We start from the raw sequence: 19,426 nt of genomic DNA, 5'->3' as shown, positions 1-19,426 counted from the left end.
CCGGGTTTGATTCCCCACTCCTTCACTTGCATCTGCTGCAATTGCTTTGGGTCAGCCATAGCTCTCGCAGAGCCCTCTCAGCCCCACCTACCTCACAGGGTGTCTGTTGTGTGTGGGGGGGGGGGCGGGGGGAGGTAAAGGAGATTGTGACCGCCCTGAGATTCAGAGTATAGGGCAGGACATAAATCCAATATCATCTTCTTCTTCTACAGACTAACACAGCTACCCGTCTTGATCTATCTGCAAAATAGCAATCTTTTAAAACACACTCTGGCAGTCCCTGTTTACTGGGAATAGTCCCTGTTGTTTGGTACCCACTTCTTTTAAACAACTGTCTTAATTTTAGCCTTAGTTAGCCTTCAGGAAGACCTTTAAAAAGTGTTAATTTAAGCGGCTATTAGGGTTGCCAGCCTCCAGGTGGGGCCTGGAGATCTGTTTTTACAACTGATCTCCAGCTGGCAGAAATCAACTCCCCTGGAGAAAACGGCTGCTTTGAAAGGTGGACTCTAAGTCCCCTCCCCTCCTCAAACCCTTCCCTCTCCCGGATCCGCCTTCAAAGGCTCCAGGCATTTTCTAACACAGACCTAGCAACCCTATCAGAAGTTCTAACCAGAATATCCGGAACCCTCAGATGTGCACAATACTGTAAACCTTGGTGGTTCCCCCCCCCCTTTTTTTTAGGGGTTTTAAAGGGCAAAAGAAAAGACGAACAAGGGGAAAGAACCCGGTCTGAAGGGCTCCAGCCTGAGGGAGGGGGGAACTACATTACCCACAATGCATCCGCATTCCCTCTTGCCTCTGTCGCCATCTCCTTTCGTCCAAGTTCGGGTGCTTGAAGCTTACGTGCGACCACACTTCCGCCAGGAATCGACACGCCGTAGGGTCATATGATTGACTCCTTTCCCCCTCCCAAGATGGCGGATAAGCTGCCTTCGGAGTTTGATGTGGTGGTCATAGGAACGGGTAAGAGGTGGGGGCGCTGAAGGCAGCCGAAGCGGGATGGGGAAGGGGTCCAGCCCTCCCGAAGCACCAGCGATGGGATACGAAACACCAACAGAGGTTAAATGTGGGAAGAGTAGATAGCAGGAGAAAGGCAGTCATGGCAGGTACCAGAAGAGGAGAGACCAGGGGCGGCGTGCAGAGGATGCTGCATCTCATCTGTTCCCACTTAACTTTTCCCTGCCCTGTACCGACCCGCTAATATGTCAACCCTTGTTTGTATTCTTCATGCCATGTCTATGCTCTGTCCAGCGTCTGCTATGCAGCATTAGCGCAAGGAGAGACTGCTAGCCGGCGATATCCTTATGACAGGCTAAATCCATTGAAATCCGTGGGACAGACTGGAGTCTCTATGTATTGGAGAAGGGCTGTGGCTCAGTGGTAGAGCGTCTACTTTATGTCAAGAAGGTCCTGGGTGTGTCCCCTCCCTCCCTCTGTTCAGCTACTACAGGGGTGGCAACACTCAGGGCTTTTTTTGTAGCAGGAACTCCTTTGCATATTAGGCCACACACCCATGATGTAGCCAGTCCTCCAAGAGTTTACAGTAGGCCTTGTACTAAAAGCTCTGTAATCTCTTGGAGGATTGGCTACATCATGGGTGTGTGGCCTAATATGCACAGGAGTTCCTGCTACAAGAAAAGCCCTGGTTACACTGGCTTAACATAAGAGTCACAGAATAAATGTCAGATGTTTGAGAGCTGCAAGACATGAATATCAGATGTTTGGGAGCCTGAAGGCAGGAAGGAAGATGGGGTGGGAGGAGGGAGGGAGAGGGGGAAAGAAAGCAACTTTAAATGCATTCTCCAAGCCACCAGCTGGCTTGGAGAAGTGTTATAAAGAGAGAAATGCCTTCTCCAAGTCGGCTGACGGAGCAGTGGGGGCTGAAAGAGCCACATGTGGCTCCCTGAACTAGTAGGTGATGTGAAAGACCAATGTCTCAATCTCTGAACACTTGCTAGATTAGTAGTTTGACTCAGTATAAGGCGACTGCATGCAAAGAGCCTGGTGGCACCCAGCAGAAAGATATAGTGTAGCACATGGCTCGAGCGCCACTTAATCAGCAGCACAAATGTTATGCACAGCTAATATGCATGTGTATATTTGTATTCACATGGATGAGAGTAGACAGACAATTGTGTAAGTCTGTTGCTGTTATGGCCTTTTAATTTCATTAGAAAGAAAGAATGGCAGCTGCACATGTATTGCTGCTTGCCTGCAGCTGCTCAAGTCTTCTGCTGGCTTTGCCAACATCTCTTCTGGCAGGAGTTTTAGCAGCAGCATGATAAGCAAGATTTCAGCAGATGATGGCCTGCAGGAAAAGTGAGGAAGAACAAAATTTCTTTTGTGGCCCTGCAGCTATTTAAAGGCACATCTGCCCAGCCAATATTAAAGCTGACAACTTTAATTGGAACCCAGGTTAAAATGCAGCATGTACTGGCTACCTGTGATTGGGGAGCTATGCATCAGGAGGACCCAGCCTCATTTTATCTTCGCTTCTTCCCTGGGCCTTGCTTAATATTTTGTTCTCTGTTGCTCCTCCTCCTTTGTCAGTCTTTGTGCTTGCTTCCCTCTCCCTGCTTGGTTTTGCAAGCTCATTGGGAGGAATACTTGGAATCTTAACACAATCAAAGGAAAGATAAGAAACTGTTGAGCACACTTTCCATTGTATTTTGACCCAGCTCAGCTAAGAGTCTTCCTGAGAAGCATTTTTATTGCATTTTAATGCTGTTTATAATGCTTTTTTGAGTCCTGTGAGTCACTTTGGGAGCAGATTTTGAGTGAAAAATAGAATACGCAAATAATGTCAGTGCAACCTTAAACAGATATCTACCTTTCTAACTCCATTGAAGCCAGTGGGTTTAGAAGGTGTTACTTGGTTTAGGATTGCACTGTTAATCTCAGTTACTTAGCCTGCTGTATGCTGAATAAATGTTATGTTTATAGAAATGCTCTATAGCCCTTAATGTCAAGTAGATGCCTTCTTCCCCTTAAAAAATAGCCCTGTGTGATGTATTTCTATCCCCATTTTATGAATGGGCTGCTTAGAGGTGGCCGTACTACTTGGTTAATCAATAGCTGAGGTGGGAATTGGACACAGGCTTGCCAGATCATAAAACACAAATTTTGGAAGGTGCAGGGTGAGGAGTAGATGGCAAGGTGGTGATAGAGATTTAGGATGAGCACGGTTTCTGAAGGATTAGGAAAAGTATGATGGTGGAGAAATCCAGAACTTTATGCTCTTTATATTTATTAAATTAATTTTTTATTTTAAAATTATTGTATCCATCCTAGCAGTTGGTGGATCAAAGACAAAGACATCAGGCACAGCTTATTAGGAAAACTTTGTACTTCTAATTTTTTTTCTTATAGGAAATTCTACCTTGAAATTCTAAATTATAGGTTTTGGTTTCTCCCCTGATTAGTTACTCCACAACTTTGGCTTATCAAAATTTACACAAGCTGAAGGTCTGAAAGGGGATCTGAGAAGAGCTGGTGTTGTGCTTTTTTCCCACATCAAAGAATCTCACCTCTTAACATGAAACTGATGGGCTGAGAGAGAAATAGGCACATTCAGCATCAAGCTATAATTAGGTTGTATGCATCTACTCATGTATCTGATGTAGGCTTGCCGATAGGTGAGTAGTAGATTGTCCCTTTAATAGAGGTGTAATGAAAGGAAATAGGCAGCTGTGACATGGAGGTAGATCCCATCTCGTTATTTTATTTAAACCATTCATTAGCTACCTTCCTCTAGAGCTAAAACTGTCTTCAGCTGCCTCTTAAAGAGCAAGAGTGAGGGTGCCAGGTGCACATTCCTGGGGAGGTTGTTCCATAATGATGGGACTGCCACTGAAAAGGCCCTCTCTCTTATACCAACCAGATGAGCTTCTTGGGTTGATGGAACAGTCAAGAGGGTGTCTCCCTGTGATCTTAGGTCCCAGGAAGGAACATATGGGAGAAGATGGTCTTTCAGGCACTCCAGTCTTAATCCATGTAGGGCTTTATTAGGGTTTTATAAGCCATTAGGGCTTTATTCAAGGGACATTATTTTTAATCCTAATCTGATGGTGGTCTTAATCAGATGGTTTGATAGTGCTAATTACCTATCGGAAGGGGGCATGGTGGGGCCTGAATGCAAGCTCCTTACCCTGCCCCTATGCTGACAAACGGGCAATTAGAACTTTCCAAATTGACAATGCCGACTTCTTTTGCTATAGTCCCACCAAGGGAACCTGAAACTCTGAATGCAGGATGTAATCTGGAGAAATGGTACTGCACCCATTCTTGAATGAAACCTACATGCTGATGTTTGTCTTCCTGCGTGGATTGCTTTTATTTTATTGAGAAACATCTGTGTAAAAGCATCACAGAACTCAGTGGTGACTTCTCTGTGAATCCAATATCAATCTCACCTGCTTCTGCCACGTCTTGTGAGAAAGAGGGATTCTTTTTTTTTTTCAAGTTATAAATTGTCTTTATTAGTCAATTCCATACATACAGAATATAAACTGCATCCTCATTAGTTTTCATCATGTACAAATTTAAACAACAAATCATACTAAACCAAAATGTACACAACTAAACAAAATAAAATATCTTCCCTCTTGTACAATGAGTTAATCCTTTTACAGACAAATCAGTTTTTTGTAATGCTGTTTACTAGGAAGAATGTTTTTCTCATAGAAATAAGAAACCAAAGGGAACCACACTGATACCACATGCTTTTCATACTGCTCGTATTTTATATCATACGAATTGTATGCTAGTTTTATTAAAATAAAGATTTCCCATACCCTCTGGTGCCACATGTCCATTGTCGGAATACTTTTGCCCGTCCACCACGTAGCGATAATCAGTCTCGCTGTTGCAATTAAAATATGGACTAATTCTGAAGTGCTAGAACTCACATTTGAATCTGCCCAATTATGAAGTAGAAATATATCAGGTACTAATGGCAGGTCTATTTGAGTGATTAAGTAAATTTGCTCTTTAATTTGTTGCCAATATGTGGTAATGTATTTACATTTCCACCAACCGTGGAAAAAAATCAAATTGTTCTCCACAAGACTTCTTGCAAAGCGGGTCTATTGAGGGAAATATTTTGCTTACTCTCTTTGGAGACCAATACCATCGTAGAAGAGTCTTGTGAAATTGGAACTTTAGGTTAAAACCCTTTGATTTGTTACAATAAGAACTCCAGATTATTTCCCAATGATTATCTGGTATAACCTTTTGACAATCCTCATTCCACCTCTTTTGATATTGAAATTCTTGTTTGTTGAATACATGTTGGCATAACTTGTATGTTTTGGAGAGTATGCCCTTGGTATTATCCTTGAGGTTTTTGATAAAATTTACATACTCTGTTAGTGGGCATTTAAAGGCTTCCTTCACTTTGACAGAGACGAACATGTCTCTAACCTGTAGATATTGGAACCATTTAATCTCAAAGTCAAGTTTCTGTTCCATTTGGGTTTTTTTTTTCAAGAAAGGTGTAGTTAATCTAGAATAACCTCTTTCCCTCCATTTTAAATATTCACTATTCCGTTGTCCAGGTGGAAACTATCTCTGATTTAGGAAGGAAGAGTATCTTGACATTTCAGGGACTAATTTCTGCGTTTGTATCTCCAGAATGTAAATAAGGGATGTAAAAAAACCATGTTTTTATATTTGGTTTTTGAAAGTAAGTTGCTATTCCATAGCACATCTGACACATGATATGGAGTTAAATATGTTGCCTCAGTCTGCTCCCAGTCTGCTGGTGAGTTCCCCATTATGTGTTTAGTAATTTGTACAAGTAAAGTTGCATTGTAGTAGGTTATTAAATTAGGGTAATCCAATCCTCCACATGATGAAGGTTGAGAGATAGTGTTTATTCCAATCCTTGGTCTTTTGTATGACCACAAAAATTTATTGAGATCTGCTTGCCACTTAATTATAGTAGAATTAGGTAAATAGATAGGTAACGTACAAAAAAGAAAAAGATATTTTGGGATTATAAAATTTTTATTAGATAAAATCTGTCAGGCCAAGAGAATTTTTGCTTATCCCAGTTTTTCAATTGTTGTAGAACCGATTTATGTAAGGTGGCATAGTTGTATTGTTTGAGCTTTGTGATATCCCTGAGGATATGTACTCCTAATAGTCTCCAGGAGCTTTTTGTCCAGTTCCCATGTCCTGTTAGGATCAATTGTTGGTGTGTGGAATTGGTAAGGTTTAAGGGAAAAATTTCTGACTTCTTCTTATTAAAGGTAATGCCTAAGATTAGACTGAATGACTTGAGTAACGTTTGAAATGCTGTAAGAGATTTTACAGGTGAGGATAAATATAAAGTTAAGTCATCAGCGTAAACAGCCAGTTTGTGAGTTGAGCGTCCTATATCTATACCTTTTATATCTTTATTTTGTCTTATTGCCTCCATTAGGGGTTCAAAACCCATAAGAAAAAGAAGAGGGGACATGGGGCAGCCTTGTTTCGTGCCTTTTTGGATTGGGAAGGATTGCGAAGAGTTGCCGTTTATGTAGAGTCTGGCTGAGGGGTGATTGTAAATTGCCTCAATGGCATTTTTGAAGTTTGGACCAAATCCCATGAGATTTATGACCACTTTTAGATAGGGGAATTCAACACTGTCGAAAGCCTTCTCAGCGTCTAGTGACAGTACTAGAGCTTCTTTTTTGTTTTGAGTACAATGCTGTATTACATTTATAGTCTTTCTGACTGTGTCTGTAATGTTGCAGTGTGGAAGGAAACTGGATTGTTCTATCTGTATATAGTTGTGAAGAATGGATTTAAGTCTGTTGGCCAAGATTTTTGTAAAAAATTTTGTATCTACGTTCAGGAGTGAAATAGGGCGGTAAGAGGCCGGAAGCATATGGTCTTTATTTGGTTTGGGAATGACAATAATATTGGCTTGAGCCCAAGAAGAAGGCATAATCCCTGTATCTGGGATTGAGTTGCACAGATCTTTCAGTGGTTCAACTAAGTCTTGTTTGAAAATTTTGAAGAATTCTGGAGGGTACCCACCATTACGAGGGGGGGGTTGATTTTTTAATTGGCTAACCTCTGTTTCTATTTCCTGTGATGTTACTTCAGACTCCATGAATTGGCGATGTTCTACAGATATTTTATTCACCAATCTGTTGTGTTGTAAGAATGTATTAATCTTCTGTATATCAGGAGATTTGGTTGAATATAGATCCGAATAGTATTTTGCAAAACTATTAATGATTTGATCAGTGGAGGTATGGATTTTTCCTGTGTCGTCTTTTAAAGAATGGAGAAATCTTTTTTGCTCTTTCACTCTCCAAGCAAGAAAGCGGAGTGACTGTTTAGATCTTATATAGTATTTCTGTTTTGTATAAATTAGTTTTTTTTTATTGCTTCATTTTCCAGATATTCTAATATTTTCCTTTCCACCAGTAATTTCTGATAAATTTGGTTATTACCTGTATTCTTATGTGCTAACTCCAGATTTTTTATCGAATTATGTAACAATTTAATTGTTTCTTTTCGCTCTTTTTTCAGGTATGCCATTATTGAGATACAATGGCCTCTGAGGGTCGCTTTAAAAGCTTCCCATCAAGTCGAGTGGGATGTGTGTTCTGGCAGATTTTCTTTAAAATAAAATTGAATGTGATTAGATAATTGTAGTCTGACCTCCTCTTGTCTTAGAATTGAGGTCCTAAGTGTCCATCTTCTTTCTGAAGAAGTCTGTTTGGGATTAAAAAGTGTGCATGTTACTGGTGAGTGGTCTGACCATGCTTTGATCTCTATTTCCGCTGTTGAAATATTTTCTGCCAGTTGATATGATGCTAAAATATAGTCTATACGGGAGTAGGAATTAAATCTGAGTGAGAAATATGTATAATTTCTTGTTATTGGATTTTTAACTCTCCATATGTCACTGAGTGAGTGTGAGTCAAATAAAGATTGCAACTGAGTAAAGGAGTTTCTTTGGTGTGAGATGAGATGTTTTGAACCTGATCTATCCATTTTTTTATCTGCAATATAATTAAGGTCTCCACCTAATAGCACTTCTTCTTCAGTAAAATCTTGCAGCTCTTTGAATGTGTGTTTTAAAAAAAGTGATCTGAGAGGAGTTAGGGGCGTAAATAGAGCCCATCGTTATCAGTTGACCTTCTAGCCAGCCCTTCACGAAAATACACCTGCCTTGTGGGTCTGACAATTGTGCTTTAAGATCAAATCTGGTGTTATTTGCAATTATTATTGCTGTGTCCCTGGCTTTTGAAGAGCCTGGGGCTAGAAATTGTGATCCAAACCATGTGGATTTGAAAAGTGACCGGTCAGTGGATTTGATGTGGGTCTCTTGAAGAAATGTAATGTGTGGCTTAAGTGAGATTGAATTCTTTTTTATTTAATGCAGTTATTAAGGCCACAGACATTGAGTGAAACGATTTGATATCCTGAGGACATTTTCTAGTGATTAGATATTACAATAATACTAAGCAGTGAATAAGCAGTTGTCTAGTAGAAAGAATTTGTGAAACAAAGTTTTTAGATTTCAAAGCTGAAGAATAGTTGAAACCGACCAATTATGTGTACTCTTATGACTAATAATACTATGCAGTGAAACTAGCCGATCTTTCTGCTGTTGTGTTAGTTACACACCAGCTGTAGTCAAAATAAACAACAAATAAAATATTACAAATTTACCAGAACCCCCCCCCCCAAAAAAAAAGAAATCAGATAAAAGGAAATTTATTCAAATTACTTTAAAGTTCTTAACTCTACAATCTACAACTTATTTACCCTTACCACCACCCCCCAATAACAGTGAATCTATTTTCTACAGATTCTAAAGTAATACATTTGTGTTTGGTAATAATTATTGGAGCTTAGGTCCTAACTTACTAAATCTCCCTCGCCCCCTCCCTTATAAAAGGTAAAAAAAAATTGCAGTTCTAGAACTGACTATGCATAAATTAACTTTGGTAACCATTTAACCAATATTGCAATTAGTAGCGCCATTCCACCCTTCCACGTACCCCTTTTGCCAACCAAAAGACATATCATAACATAACCATAATATTTACTGAATTAAACCTCTGTTGGCCCTCTACTGGTATTCAGACACAGACATGTTCTAAAGTTGACTGGAACTCTTTATCCTGGAATCTTGTTTGACTTCAGTGGAGGAGATGAAAATGACAATTTTCTTTTGTGTGTTTTTGTGGGATGATCTGGGTTAGTGTCCAGTTTTAAAGTTTTGAGTAGTAGTAGTCCCGACTGCTCATCAAATGCCTGAAGAGTCTTGCCTTGGTAACGCACAGAAAGTTTCCCTGTTGGGTTCCATCGATATCTTATTTGAGCTTCTTGTAAACTTTTGGTGACTGGCTTCAGTAATTTTCTGATGTTGAGAGCCTCTGCTGGAACATCAGGGAGGACTAGAATATGGGAGCTTTTGTACTCCAAAAAGCCTTTTTCTCTTGCCACCTGCATTAAAGCATTTCTGATACTTGCAAAGTCCTGCAAAGTTATTAAGACATCTCTTGGAAGGGGCTTATTTGCAGCTTTAATTGATCCCAGCCTATATGCCTAAGTAATAGCTATTGGGAAGGATTTGTCAACATGAAGAACTGAGGAGAGCCATTGGGACGTAAAGTAAGTAATATTTGAGTCTTGTTCTAATCCTTCCTCCAGTCCCCTAAATTTTAAATTATTCTGTTTTACCGTTGATTGCAGTGTGACCATTCTATCTTTCATAGTCATTATGTCTTCCTGAGTTTGTTTGCAGTCATCTTTAAGGATCATGCTGAGGTTCGTGGCAGATTCAGCAGTCTGTGCAGTGAGAGTCAGAGCTTCTGATATTTCCTGTAGCTTTTGTGTTGTTGGTCTCATGATTTCCTCCATTTTTTCTGTCAAGAGTTTTTGAGTAGCTTCCATTTCTTTAAAGGAACTCTGGAAGGAAGAGTGGAGAGATTCTTGTAATGTTTTGATTGTAGAGGCTTCCATGGGCATCTCCTCCATTGTTTTTGTGTCGCCCGATTTTGCGGCCGCCATTTTTGCTCCGTTTCGTGTCCCGACTGTATTACAGGCCGACCTTTTCATTCTTGTTTTTTAGAGTGGTAAGGGGGTTCTGCTGCCTCAAATACTCACCCACTGTGACTTTAAAGGCTTTAGTAGTAATCGATAGGTAAGAAAGCTGTTTTTTGGTGATTTTACCGTCACTTCTAGAGAGTATCGGGTTGCAGGAGCAGCAGGATCATGCTTCCACCATTACTCATGGCTACATTCCGCCCCAGAAAGAGGGATTCTTAGAGATGGCCACAGTGATCCTTTGTAATGTAAATTTTTAAAAGGTAGTTTCTGAAACATTTCTAACTTGAGAGACATGGGCGGTCAAAAGGCAAGGACAATGCAGCTTTCTTCCCTGCAGAAGCGTATGTTCAAGAGCACTGGATGTAGGCTGATTGGTCCTCAACATTTTTCATGGTTTCATTCTTCTTATTCACATTCAGTGTGGTAAAGTGAAGGACTTCTTCAGTCTTGTAATGTATCCTTATGGATGAAGTAGGTATCCTAGCCCACTTCAGTTATTCTGAATACAGAGAAGGAGAATAGTAGATTTTCTGAATGAATTGCTACCAGGTACAAGAGTGCAATCTTGTATTGGTAATCCAAAACATATATGAAAAAGAGTTTTCCATTTAACGTTCCATTTATCAATGCGTTGCAATGCTGGCCCCTGTATTACTCACTCTCTCTCTCCCTCCTTCCCAGCCACCACCCCAAGAGGAAGACAGAATATTTTTTGTATACACATCCACTTTATCTCTTTGTATTTCACAGAGGCCTTCTTTTTGCATATCAAGGTTCTTAATTTCCACCTTGATTATAAAATAAAGAGTATTGTGGCATCTTTTATGTATTTAAAATAATCATGTGTCTGCCTTTCTCCTGAGCATCTCAGGACCTTTAAAATGGTGTTTCTGGATCTTATATTAATTTTTTTGTGTTTTTATCTTTTTCAATATTGAAAGGGCTTTTGTTATAAACAATACAATTTTTGTATCATACTAGAGAATATATAAGGTACCGGGTTGGCCAGACTATACTGGGTTGACCAGGCTTGCTTAACGGAAGAGCCACATAGATGTCAGATGTTTAGAGCCACAAGACTTGAACAAATATTATACACACATTTTTATTAAAACTCTTAATACTTACTTTGCACAAAAAGATAAATAGCTATGTATGCACTTTACAACATGACCAAACTAGAAGGAGACAAAAAAAAGCTGGGCATAACAGTCTCCATAAGACCAACATAGGGAAAGGTTAGGGAATTATTTTTTTGGCACCAGGGGGAGAAGGAAATACCCATGTACCATATAAATCACTGGCCACTGTTTGCATCATTATGCTTCTCTCTTTGCCTTGGTACCAAGGTTAATAAATACAGCTCCAACAAAAGCTATGAAACTAAGAGGAAACCCTGCAGTGCCCTCTTTAAGTCCATCCCTCTTTCCAGTGGGACAGCCTAATGAGGGGAGGCACTTGAGAAAAGGTGCAGAGTGTTATCACAGACAAACCAAGGTCAGAGGCTTTGCTCGGGAGGCGACCACTTTAAATTTCTCCCCGGTCACCTTCCCTCAGCCAGACTCACAGAAATCCTGTCAGAACTAGTAATAATTGGCACCGATGGTTTTAACATTAACAACCACAAAATATTTATTAGGTAACAAAAGGCAAGGAGGGGGATGAAATAATATTGATTATAACTGTTCAATATTAAAAGGCAAATCAGTTGACAGCTGGTTGGCAGAATAAAATAATTACAGAGTAGAGACTTTTTCAGGCTGAGGTAAAAATATAACAAGACTTTGGCAGAAGATCCTTAAAATAAACAATAAACCAGGCAGGTTACAGAGTCCCACTAGACTCTACTTCACACAGGCTGTCTGTGCCTTCTGGGCACTCAGAATGCTGTTTCTTTAGATGTTTTACCCTAGCTTAAGCAGTGCCAAATTATATAAATAACAAACTTCAATCACTCTTCCACACACACATAGAAAACTCCTGACTGGTGTCAGTATTCTCCCTCACAGACCCTTTCACACTGGCTATCTTCCAGGACTTGCACCCCTGAATTCCGATGCGTCTCAGCCCTACAGCTAGTCCTCTGGTCTGAGTCTTGGGCAACCCTGCTGACCACCAGAATCCAGTTCTCCCCTCAGTGTATATTTGTGTGATCTAGTTTGTACCTAGATTGCCTGATGCACTGGCAAAATCTCCCTCAGAGAGTTTCAAACTGTCTGAAAACTCCCTCTTCCAGACATAGTCCACTCAGCTCTGTCTCCCACAAGGAGCTCAGCCACTCTGGCCGCTCTCAGCCCGTCATCCAGTTGATTTTACAACTGCCCGACCTAAGTCCACTGTCTTCACTTCAGACTGGTACGCTAAAGACTTCTCTCGAAGACACCCTGGCTCCGACTAAAAATCCTGAGGTGATTTTCTGCTGAGCAAAGCTCAAAAGGATACTTTCCCATTGCTCAGGTAACGTTCCAGCCAATCGCTGCAAACCTGTTTCTCAGCTACTCAGGCTAAGGGGCTGAGTCCGTCACAGGGACTTTGTTCTAATCATTGGCATAAGAATGTTTGTACCAGGGGTGTCAAACATGTGGCCCAAGGGCCGAATCAGGCCCCCAGAGGGCTCCTATCAGGCACCCGAGCAATTGGCTGTTATCTGCTTCCTTCTCCCTCTCTCTTGCTTCCTTCTGCATAACAGCTTGCTTTGCAAGGCTTGCTCAATCACATAGGAGCTACAGAGCAAAACTTCTCTTTTCTCCATTGGCTGAGGCTTCTCCCTTGGAGGGGAAGGGGGGGGGGAAGGGAGAGCTTGCTTTGCCAGGAGCTCTCAATGACGCAACAGAACTTCTGAACAAAGCCTCTCTTCCTTCTGTTGGCTGAGGCTCCTCCTGGTCCCTTAGGGGAGGAAGGAAAGAGCCAGAGTTTCCTTTGTCCAGTTCCCTGGAATCCATGGGAGAAATATAAAGAAAGCACCTTTAAGACTAGTGAGTGCTAATGTTTTATGTTTTTTAAAAAATTTAATTGTGTTTGTGTCCTTTATAAAGTTTATTTCTCTGCTACCTAATCTTAAATAGGTACACACATGGCCTGACTCAACATGACACAGCTCAACAGGGTCTCATTTATGTCAGATTCGGCCCTCATAAACAAATTAGTTCGACACCCTGGGCTTATACTGCCATTGGATCATCCCAGGCCTAAGTCTTGACACTGAATAGTGGAAAGGCCCCAAGATAACCTTTCCCACTCAAACAGGCCTCGGCCCTTGCTGCACATTTTCTTGCAGGCCTACGTTTCCCAGGCATCTTCCAAGCTTCAGGAACAGATTGCAGAAACTGGAGGGGAAATAAGAGCCAGTATTTTTTGAGGAGGCAGAACCTTTGAGAAAGAGCTACAGTTGCCAACTTTGAGATGCGAAATTCCTGGGAGTTTGAGCTTTTCCATTAGCGCTGCATGGGTTCTTCAGACCTCAGACTTGACCTTAACAGCAGGACCTGCCCTTGCTGGAAAGGAGTCTGGTGTACATGGAGGAGGTTTCAGTGGACCCTCCCTTGTCAAGCCTTTGGACCAGAATGGAGGCAGCCAGTTGAGGCCCTTGGCTGTTTCAGGGCTGAATGAAGAGTGGGGAGGGGCTGGAGGGCTCCTTGAGAGGGTCTCCACATCCCATAACACCCCACACAACCACCTCCCCTCTTGCAAGAGGACCCAAAGCGACTTGCACCATCATTCTTCCTTCTTCCTTTTTATTCTCACAACAGCAGCCTTGTGAGGTAAATTAGACTGAGAGAAATCAACTGACTTGAGGTCATTCAGTTAGCTTCCATGGCAGGGTGGCAATTCAAGCCTGGGTCTTTGAGGTCCTGATCTAGTGGGCTCTCACACATATTGACACATATTAACATCACACAGCATGTGTTAGAATTGTATTTACTTCTTGCAAAAGCCAGCATAGACAGTGAAATCCTTTGCTTTCCCAAACTAATTTTTCTAGCGTGACCCCCTTGTTCAGATGAAAATTACGCCGAATGTTACTGGCAGGAATCCTAGCTGATACAATATCTGTCATTTGAAAGCATAAAAATCAGATTCCTTAGCTGAAGAACGCAACAAGAATAATTGGAAAGGGGAAGCTAGGATTAGATTCTTGGTTGAATAGGGCAGGACCTGTAATCACAGTCTTGTGGGTTTCGAAATGAAGCAGCATTCTTCGTTCTGAATCTCCGTGTTTGGTTAGCAGCTTGTATTTCTGCCTTCTAACATATCCTGGATATTGCTGAGGGCCTGTTTGTTAGACACTAAGGTATAAAGTAAAACCTGTCCCCCTCCTCCTCCTCAAGGTATTTGCGTTCTCTGATTTTGTGTCCTAGCCGTTCTGTTTCTCCCTTTCCTCCCCTCTTCTCTAAAAAAAAGAAGTTATTCTTTATAAAAACCAGCCACTGTAAATTTTCTGGTTCCGTGCAATTCTCCCCTCTTTTTCTCTTTCTGGTCTTCGCTAGTTATAAATAACACATGGAATGACTTTCAAGGTAGAAAGCAGGAATCCATTTTGAAATATTCTATAAAATAAAGAGTGATTTATGGCTCCATATGATTTTGGCTGAAAGCATTTGGGCTTTGCCCAGTCATCAAAGTCCTGTCAGGAGAATCTATTATTTATTGTTCGATATGCCGGGAGTGGTGCTAGTACTTTATTTTATGTTTATCTTATGTAAGTATGGTGTTAAGAAAAATCAATCCCAGGTACTAATACAGTTTTAAAAATCTATCAAGGAAAACTAACCTGAATATTATAGATGTGAGTGAGGAAGCTAAAACATTAGGAATGTTGTTTTTTAAAAAAAAAAAAAATTCCCACAAATTAATAGATTTTTGATTGCTGTTGAAAATGTTGGGGTGTAATCTTCTGTCACTCCATTAATGCAATTGTGTTCATTCCTGATGTTTTTATAGCTCCTATCTTCCCAAGAAAGCTGGCCTTTGTTTTACGCAAGCAAATATTTAAACATCTGGTACAGCAAAGGTTAAAAAAAAACCCCATGAGATTATGGGCTTGGTTTTAAGGCTGTGCAACATTGAATGAAATAGTTGTGCGGTGTACTGGTGAGCTTCTGAAGTATAAGCCATGAGCATCGGCTATGCTACCCAGGTGTGACTTTTGTTAAACATCCATGCAGAATCGTTGCAGAGAGGCATCAAGCTGTTTTTTATAGGAGGGGTGCCATGTTCTTTCACCCTGAGGAATAGTTGACTGGTCTTTTAAATCTCCACTGGGAAGTCTCACTCTGCCTTTCTGGCTGTTTGTGTTAAGGACAAGATTGTCAGCTCTGGGTTGGGAAATACCTGGAGATTTAGGGGGTGGGGAGCCTGGGAGGGGGGGCAGAGTTGGAGACGGGAGGGACATCAGCAAGGTACAATCACAGAGTCCACCCTCCAAAGCAGCCATTTTCTCCAGGTTGATTGATCTATGGTCTGGAGAACAATTGTAATAGCAGGGGATCTCCAGGTTACACCTGGAGGTTGGCATTTGGCAACCCTAGTTAATAACCTTGGTTTGTGGTGCATTTTTCCCTTGATGGCCCCTCCTGCCTTTAGCTTTGTGGTATGTGTCACTTTCCTACACTATGAAAGTTAAGATGGAACCTCCAACTCACTGGAGTGAGGAGGACCCTTGGGATAGGTTCCTCCCATGTCATCCAAGGATTGTGTCAGAAGCGGCTTCAGTTCCATGGCTCCCATTTTGCAAAGAACGAGGGGTGTCCCCTGTTAGAGCAGTTGGTTATTCTAATCCAATTACATGGAAGACCAAACTCTGACTTGTCTTTCAGTTTGCTCTTTGCTTTCTCACCTAGGGCGAGTAACAGTCAGATCCCTGGTGGGCAGATGGTGGCTTCTCCAAGCCTTTGTGCGGAGCATGTAAAGAGAGTTCTTAGACATCCATAGTTGAAAGGTAGTAAATGCAGAGTTATTATTACTTGATTAAAGAGGCTGATTTTGAAATCTTGGTATGCATTGCTTTAAGATTTAAAGGCATTTGGAAGGCCTGTGTTGCCAAGCAAGTATAAACTATAGACATCTGTTGCGATGCACCATTCTGGTATACTGTGCAATGTGTCATCAAAAGTAGCTTGGCAAAAGAGCATTTCTGGGTGGAAATTGATATGCTAATTGGCCCCTGGAACCGGAGGACACCTCACGTAAGTTTGAAGCACGACTGAGGGGGAAAGAAAACTCTGATTTCAAAAACCCCGTGCTACTAGACAGAATAAACTTTCATCTATTCCAAGCATAGCATTTTTTCCCAAGGTAAAAACCCTTGCATTACATGGTGTTCTGTCACAGCAAAGACACCATTGACACTGGAGGCTAGCATTGAACCTTCATAACTTCTTTCTGTTTTGCCAGTTGAGATTAAATCTCCCACTACCTGTCACAGAGGTAGGCCTTAAAAATGACAAAAAAGTCACCGAAAGACTGAATTTCTACCTTAAGGGCTCCTGAAGATATGAAATAGATTAGAACACTTCCCGGGTTCATACCAATTCCTGATTTCGTTAGAAAGTCATTTTGCTGAACTTGCGGAAAACTTGTCTACAAGGATAGCATCTTGGTCCTCTTTATGACTCGAAGTGATAGACAGCTTTTTGGTTTTGCCTTCTATTAGATGGGGAAGTGAAGCAGCCTGTAGAAGTTTGCTACAGATAACTTGTCAGTGAAGTATCAAAGGTCTGGGGGAGAAGGTGGGTGATTAAAATACTGAACTTTGTGTATGCTGCACTTCCTAACAGGGCATATGGGAGTTAACAGTACGTTAAAATAGATTCCAGCATTTATATGCTGCTTTTCCTGTGCTCAACTCCGCTTCCACAAACTTCATCAAATATATATTACAACCAGGGCTTCTTTTGTAGAAAAAGCCCAGCATGAACTCATTTGCATATTAAGCCACACCCCATGATGCCAAGCCAGCCAGAACTGTGTTCCTGTGTGTTCCAACTCAAAAAACCCCCTGATTACAGCAATTTACTGCCATGAGCATAGATAGTTTTAAAAGGGAATTACATAGAGCCCTGGAGCATAGGTCCATCAGTGCCTACTAGCCGTGGTGACTAAAGGGAGACCTCCTAGAGACAGTATTACCTCTGAATCCCAGTGCTAGGAGGCAAAATCAAGGGGGACCTTGGTCTCTTTGTTCTGCTTGTTTGCCTGCCAGGGCAACTAGTTGGCCACCATGATGTGAAACCGGGTTGGAATAGATGGACTGCTTGCCTGATCCAGCAGGGCTCCTCTGATGATCTTGACAATAAAAACAATCATAATACTCAAGGCAAATTACAATAGATTATCAGTCTTGGATTAGCCCAACTTTACTTGTTTCATCACGTGATGTATGTGATCCTGGACCTGGTCAAGACGTATGGCAGAAATGAGATGGTAGAAGGTGGTAGAAGGACTGTCCCACTTCAGGTGGTAGCTAAGGTGGTAGAAGGACTGTCCCACTTCAGGCTGCAGCCAGGTGACCACAACTATGGGAAAAAAAATCTGGCCCAGTAGGCCAGAATGCTTTCTCCCTGCTGTGCTAGGAAGCTCATAGTGACCTTTTTACGTGAAAGCATTCAAGACTGGGATTTACTATTTACAGCCTGAAATGGCATTGTCCAATCTACCCCCTTGTTTCTCTTGCACCAGATCTCATGTGGGTGAGGGGGTCACAGGCCTTATAAGTGGGAAACTAGCACATCATGCAAAAGGCTGCATGACAGCCTTTCTCCTTGAGGGGCTAATTTTCTTTTTTTCAGGAAGTTTTTATTGAGGGGGGGATAAAAATATAACCCACCTGCCTCCTGAAGTGGTACAACATTTTCTATCACCTAAGGGTTTTTCATTTGCAGCAGCCTCATAAAGTGGGCCAAGATGCATATATGAAGAAGGTGTCTTGTTGATTTAGGGTGATTGATAGCAATTTCTTTTCATATGAATTTTGTGTTTCTTCAAGTGGACAATCAGCAGACATACAGGCGGGGAGCAGACTTTCAAAACTTCTCACTCCTCTGCAGAGGTAGTAATTTCTGTGGGTTTATACTGGAGTAAACATTAGGTTGCTGGGTGGACCTCCTACAATTAGTCCCTCTAAATATATGAGGAAGGGAAGCCACAGATGGGATAACTTTCAGCTGGTGGAGACCAGTGAGTCCCGAGCACCTTTGCCTTTCTCCAACCTCCCAGTGGCAACCTCCCAGTGTCAGCTTGCCTAATGGCAAGTGGGCCCTGTAGGCCCCTGATGAAGTGGGCCCCCTTAAACATTAGACAATATGTTAAAAATGTTAATGACCTTTTAGTAGCTTGAAAATATAACAGAAGTTCCAGTATTATTATTGTAATGCAACTAAAATTTATGTTGTATTTTGGGTTGCCAGTAGGGTTGCCAAGTCCAATTAAAGAAAAATCTGGGGACTTTGGGGGCGGAGCCAGGAGACTTTGGGGGTGGAGCCAGGAGACATTGGGGGTGGAGCCAAGAACAAGGATGTGACAAGCATAATTGAACTCCAAGGGAGTTCTGGCCATCACATTTAAAGGGACAGCACACCTTTTAAAATTCCTTTCTTCCATAGGAAATAATTAAGTATAGGGGCACCATCTTTTGGGGCTCATAGAATTGGACCCTCTGGTCCAATCGTTTTGAAACTTGGGGGGTATTTTGGGGAGAGGCACTAGATGTTATACTAAAAATTTGGTGCCTCTACCTCAAAAAATAGCCCCCCCCAGAGCCCCCAATACCAACGGATGAATTCCCTATTATTCCCTATGGGAATCGTTCTCCATAGGGAATAATAGAATGCCCAGTAGACATTTCCCTCCCCCCCACGCTTTCTAAAAGGGGAGAGGGCCTCCAAACCAGGGAATCCCCTGCCCCTTCCCTCACACACACACACACACACACACACACTTACCAGATCTTCTTCCGGAGAACTCTTGTGAAAGCGAAAGCAAAAGAAAGGGCGGGGCTGTTCTCCCAAGCCCTTCCTGCTCGCTGCCCAGCCTTAAAGGGGCAGACATTTTACAAACGGCTCAGGAGCTCTATAATGAAGCCTACAGGTATGTTCTCCCCCCCCTTCCACCCCCCCCCCCCCGCTTCCCACTTCTTGAAGACCGGGAGATGAGGCTGCAAACCCAGGGGACTCCCGCCAGAGCGGGGGGGTTGGGAAGCCTAGTTGCCAGCCTCCAGTTGGGGCCTGGGGATCTCCCTCTTTTCCAACTGATCTCCAGCTGGCAGAGATCAGCTCCCCTGGAGAAAACGCAGTCTGTATTTACATTTAGTATCTACGGCATACTGCCAGTAATATGTACAATATATGTACACTGTAATTACTAAAAATAT

At 41.9% G+C, this 19,426-nt stretch overlaps 1 protein-coding gene across 1 annotated transcript in view; it reads left to right on the top strand.

Moving 5' to 3' along the window:
- The first annotated feature begins 794 nt into the window (after positions 1-794).
- Positions 795-19,426, top strand: part of CHM (CHM Rab escort protein) — a 111,970-nt gene continuing 93,338 nt past the window's right edge. Inside the window, exon 1 of the mRNA XM_060249939.1 lies at positions 795-963. Within this exon, the coding sequence (XP_060105922.1) occupies positions 888-963 (76 nt within the window). The 5' untranslated portion in view covers positions 795-887. The remainder of the gene's footprint in view (positions 964-19,426) is intronic.

Source organism: Heteronotia binoei, chromosome 11, assembly GCF_032191835.1.
Source record: "Heteronotia binoei isolate CCM8104 ecotype False Entrance Well chromosome 11, APGP_CSIRO_Hbin_v1, whole genome shotgun sequence".
NCBI lineage: Eukaryota > Metazoa > Chordata > Lepidosauria > Squamata > Gekkonidae > Heteronotia > Heteronotia binoei.
This window is presented reverse-complemented; position numbering and strand designations above follow the sequence as displayed.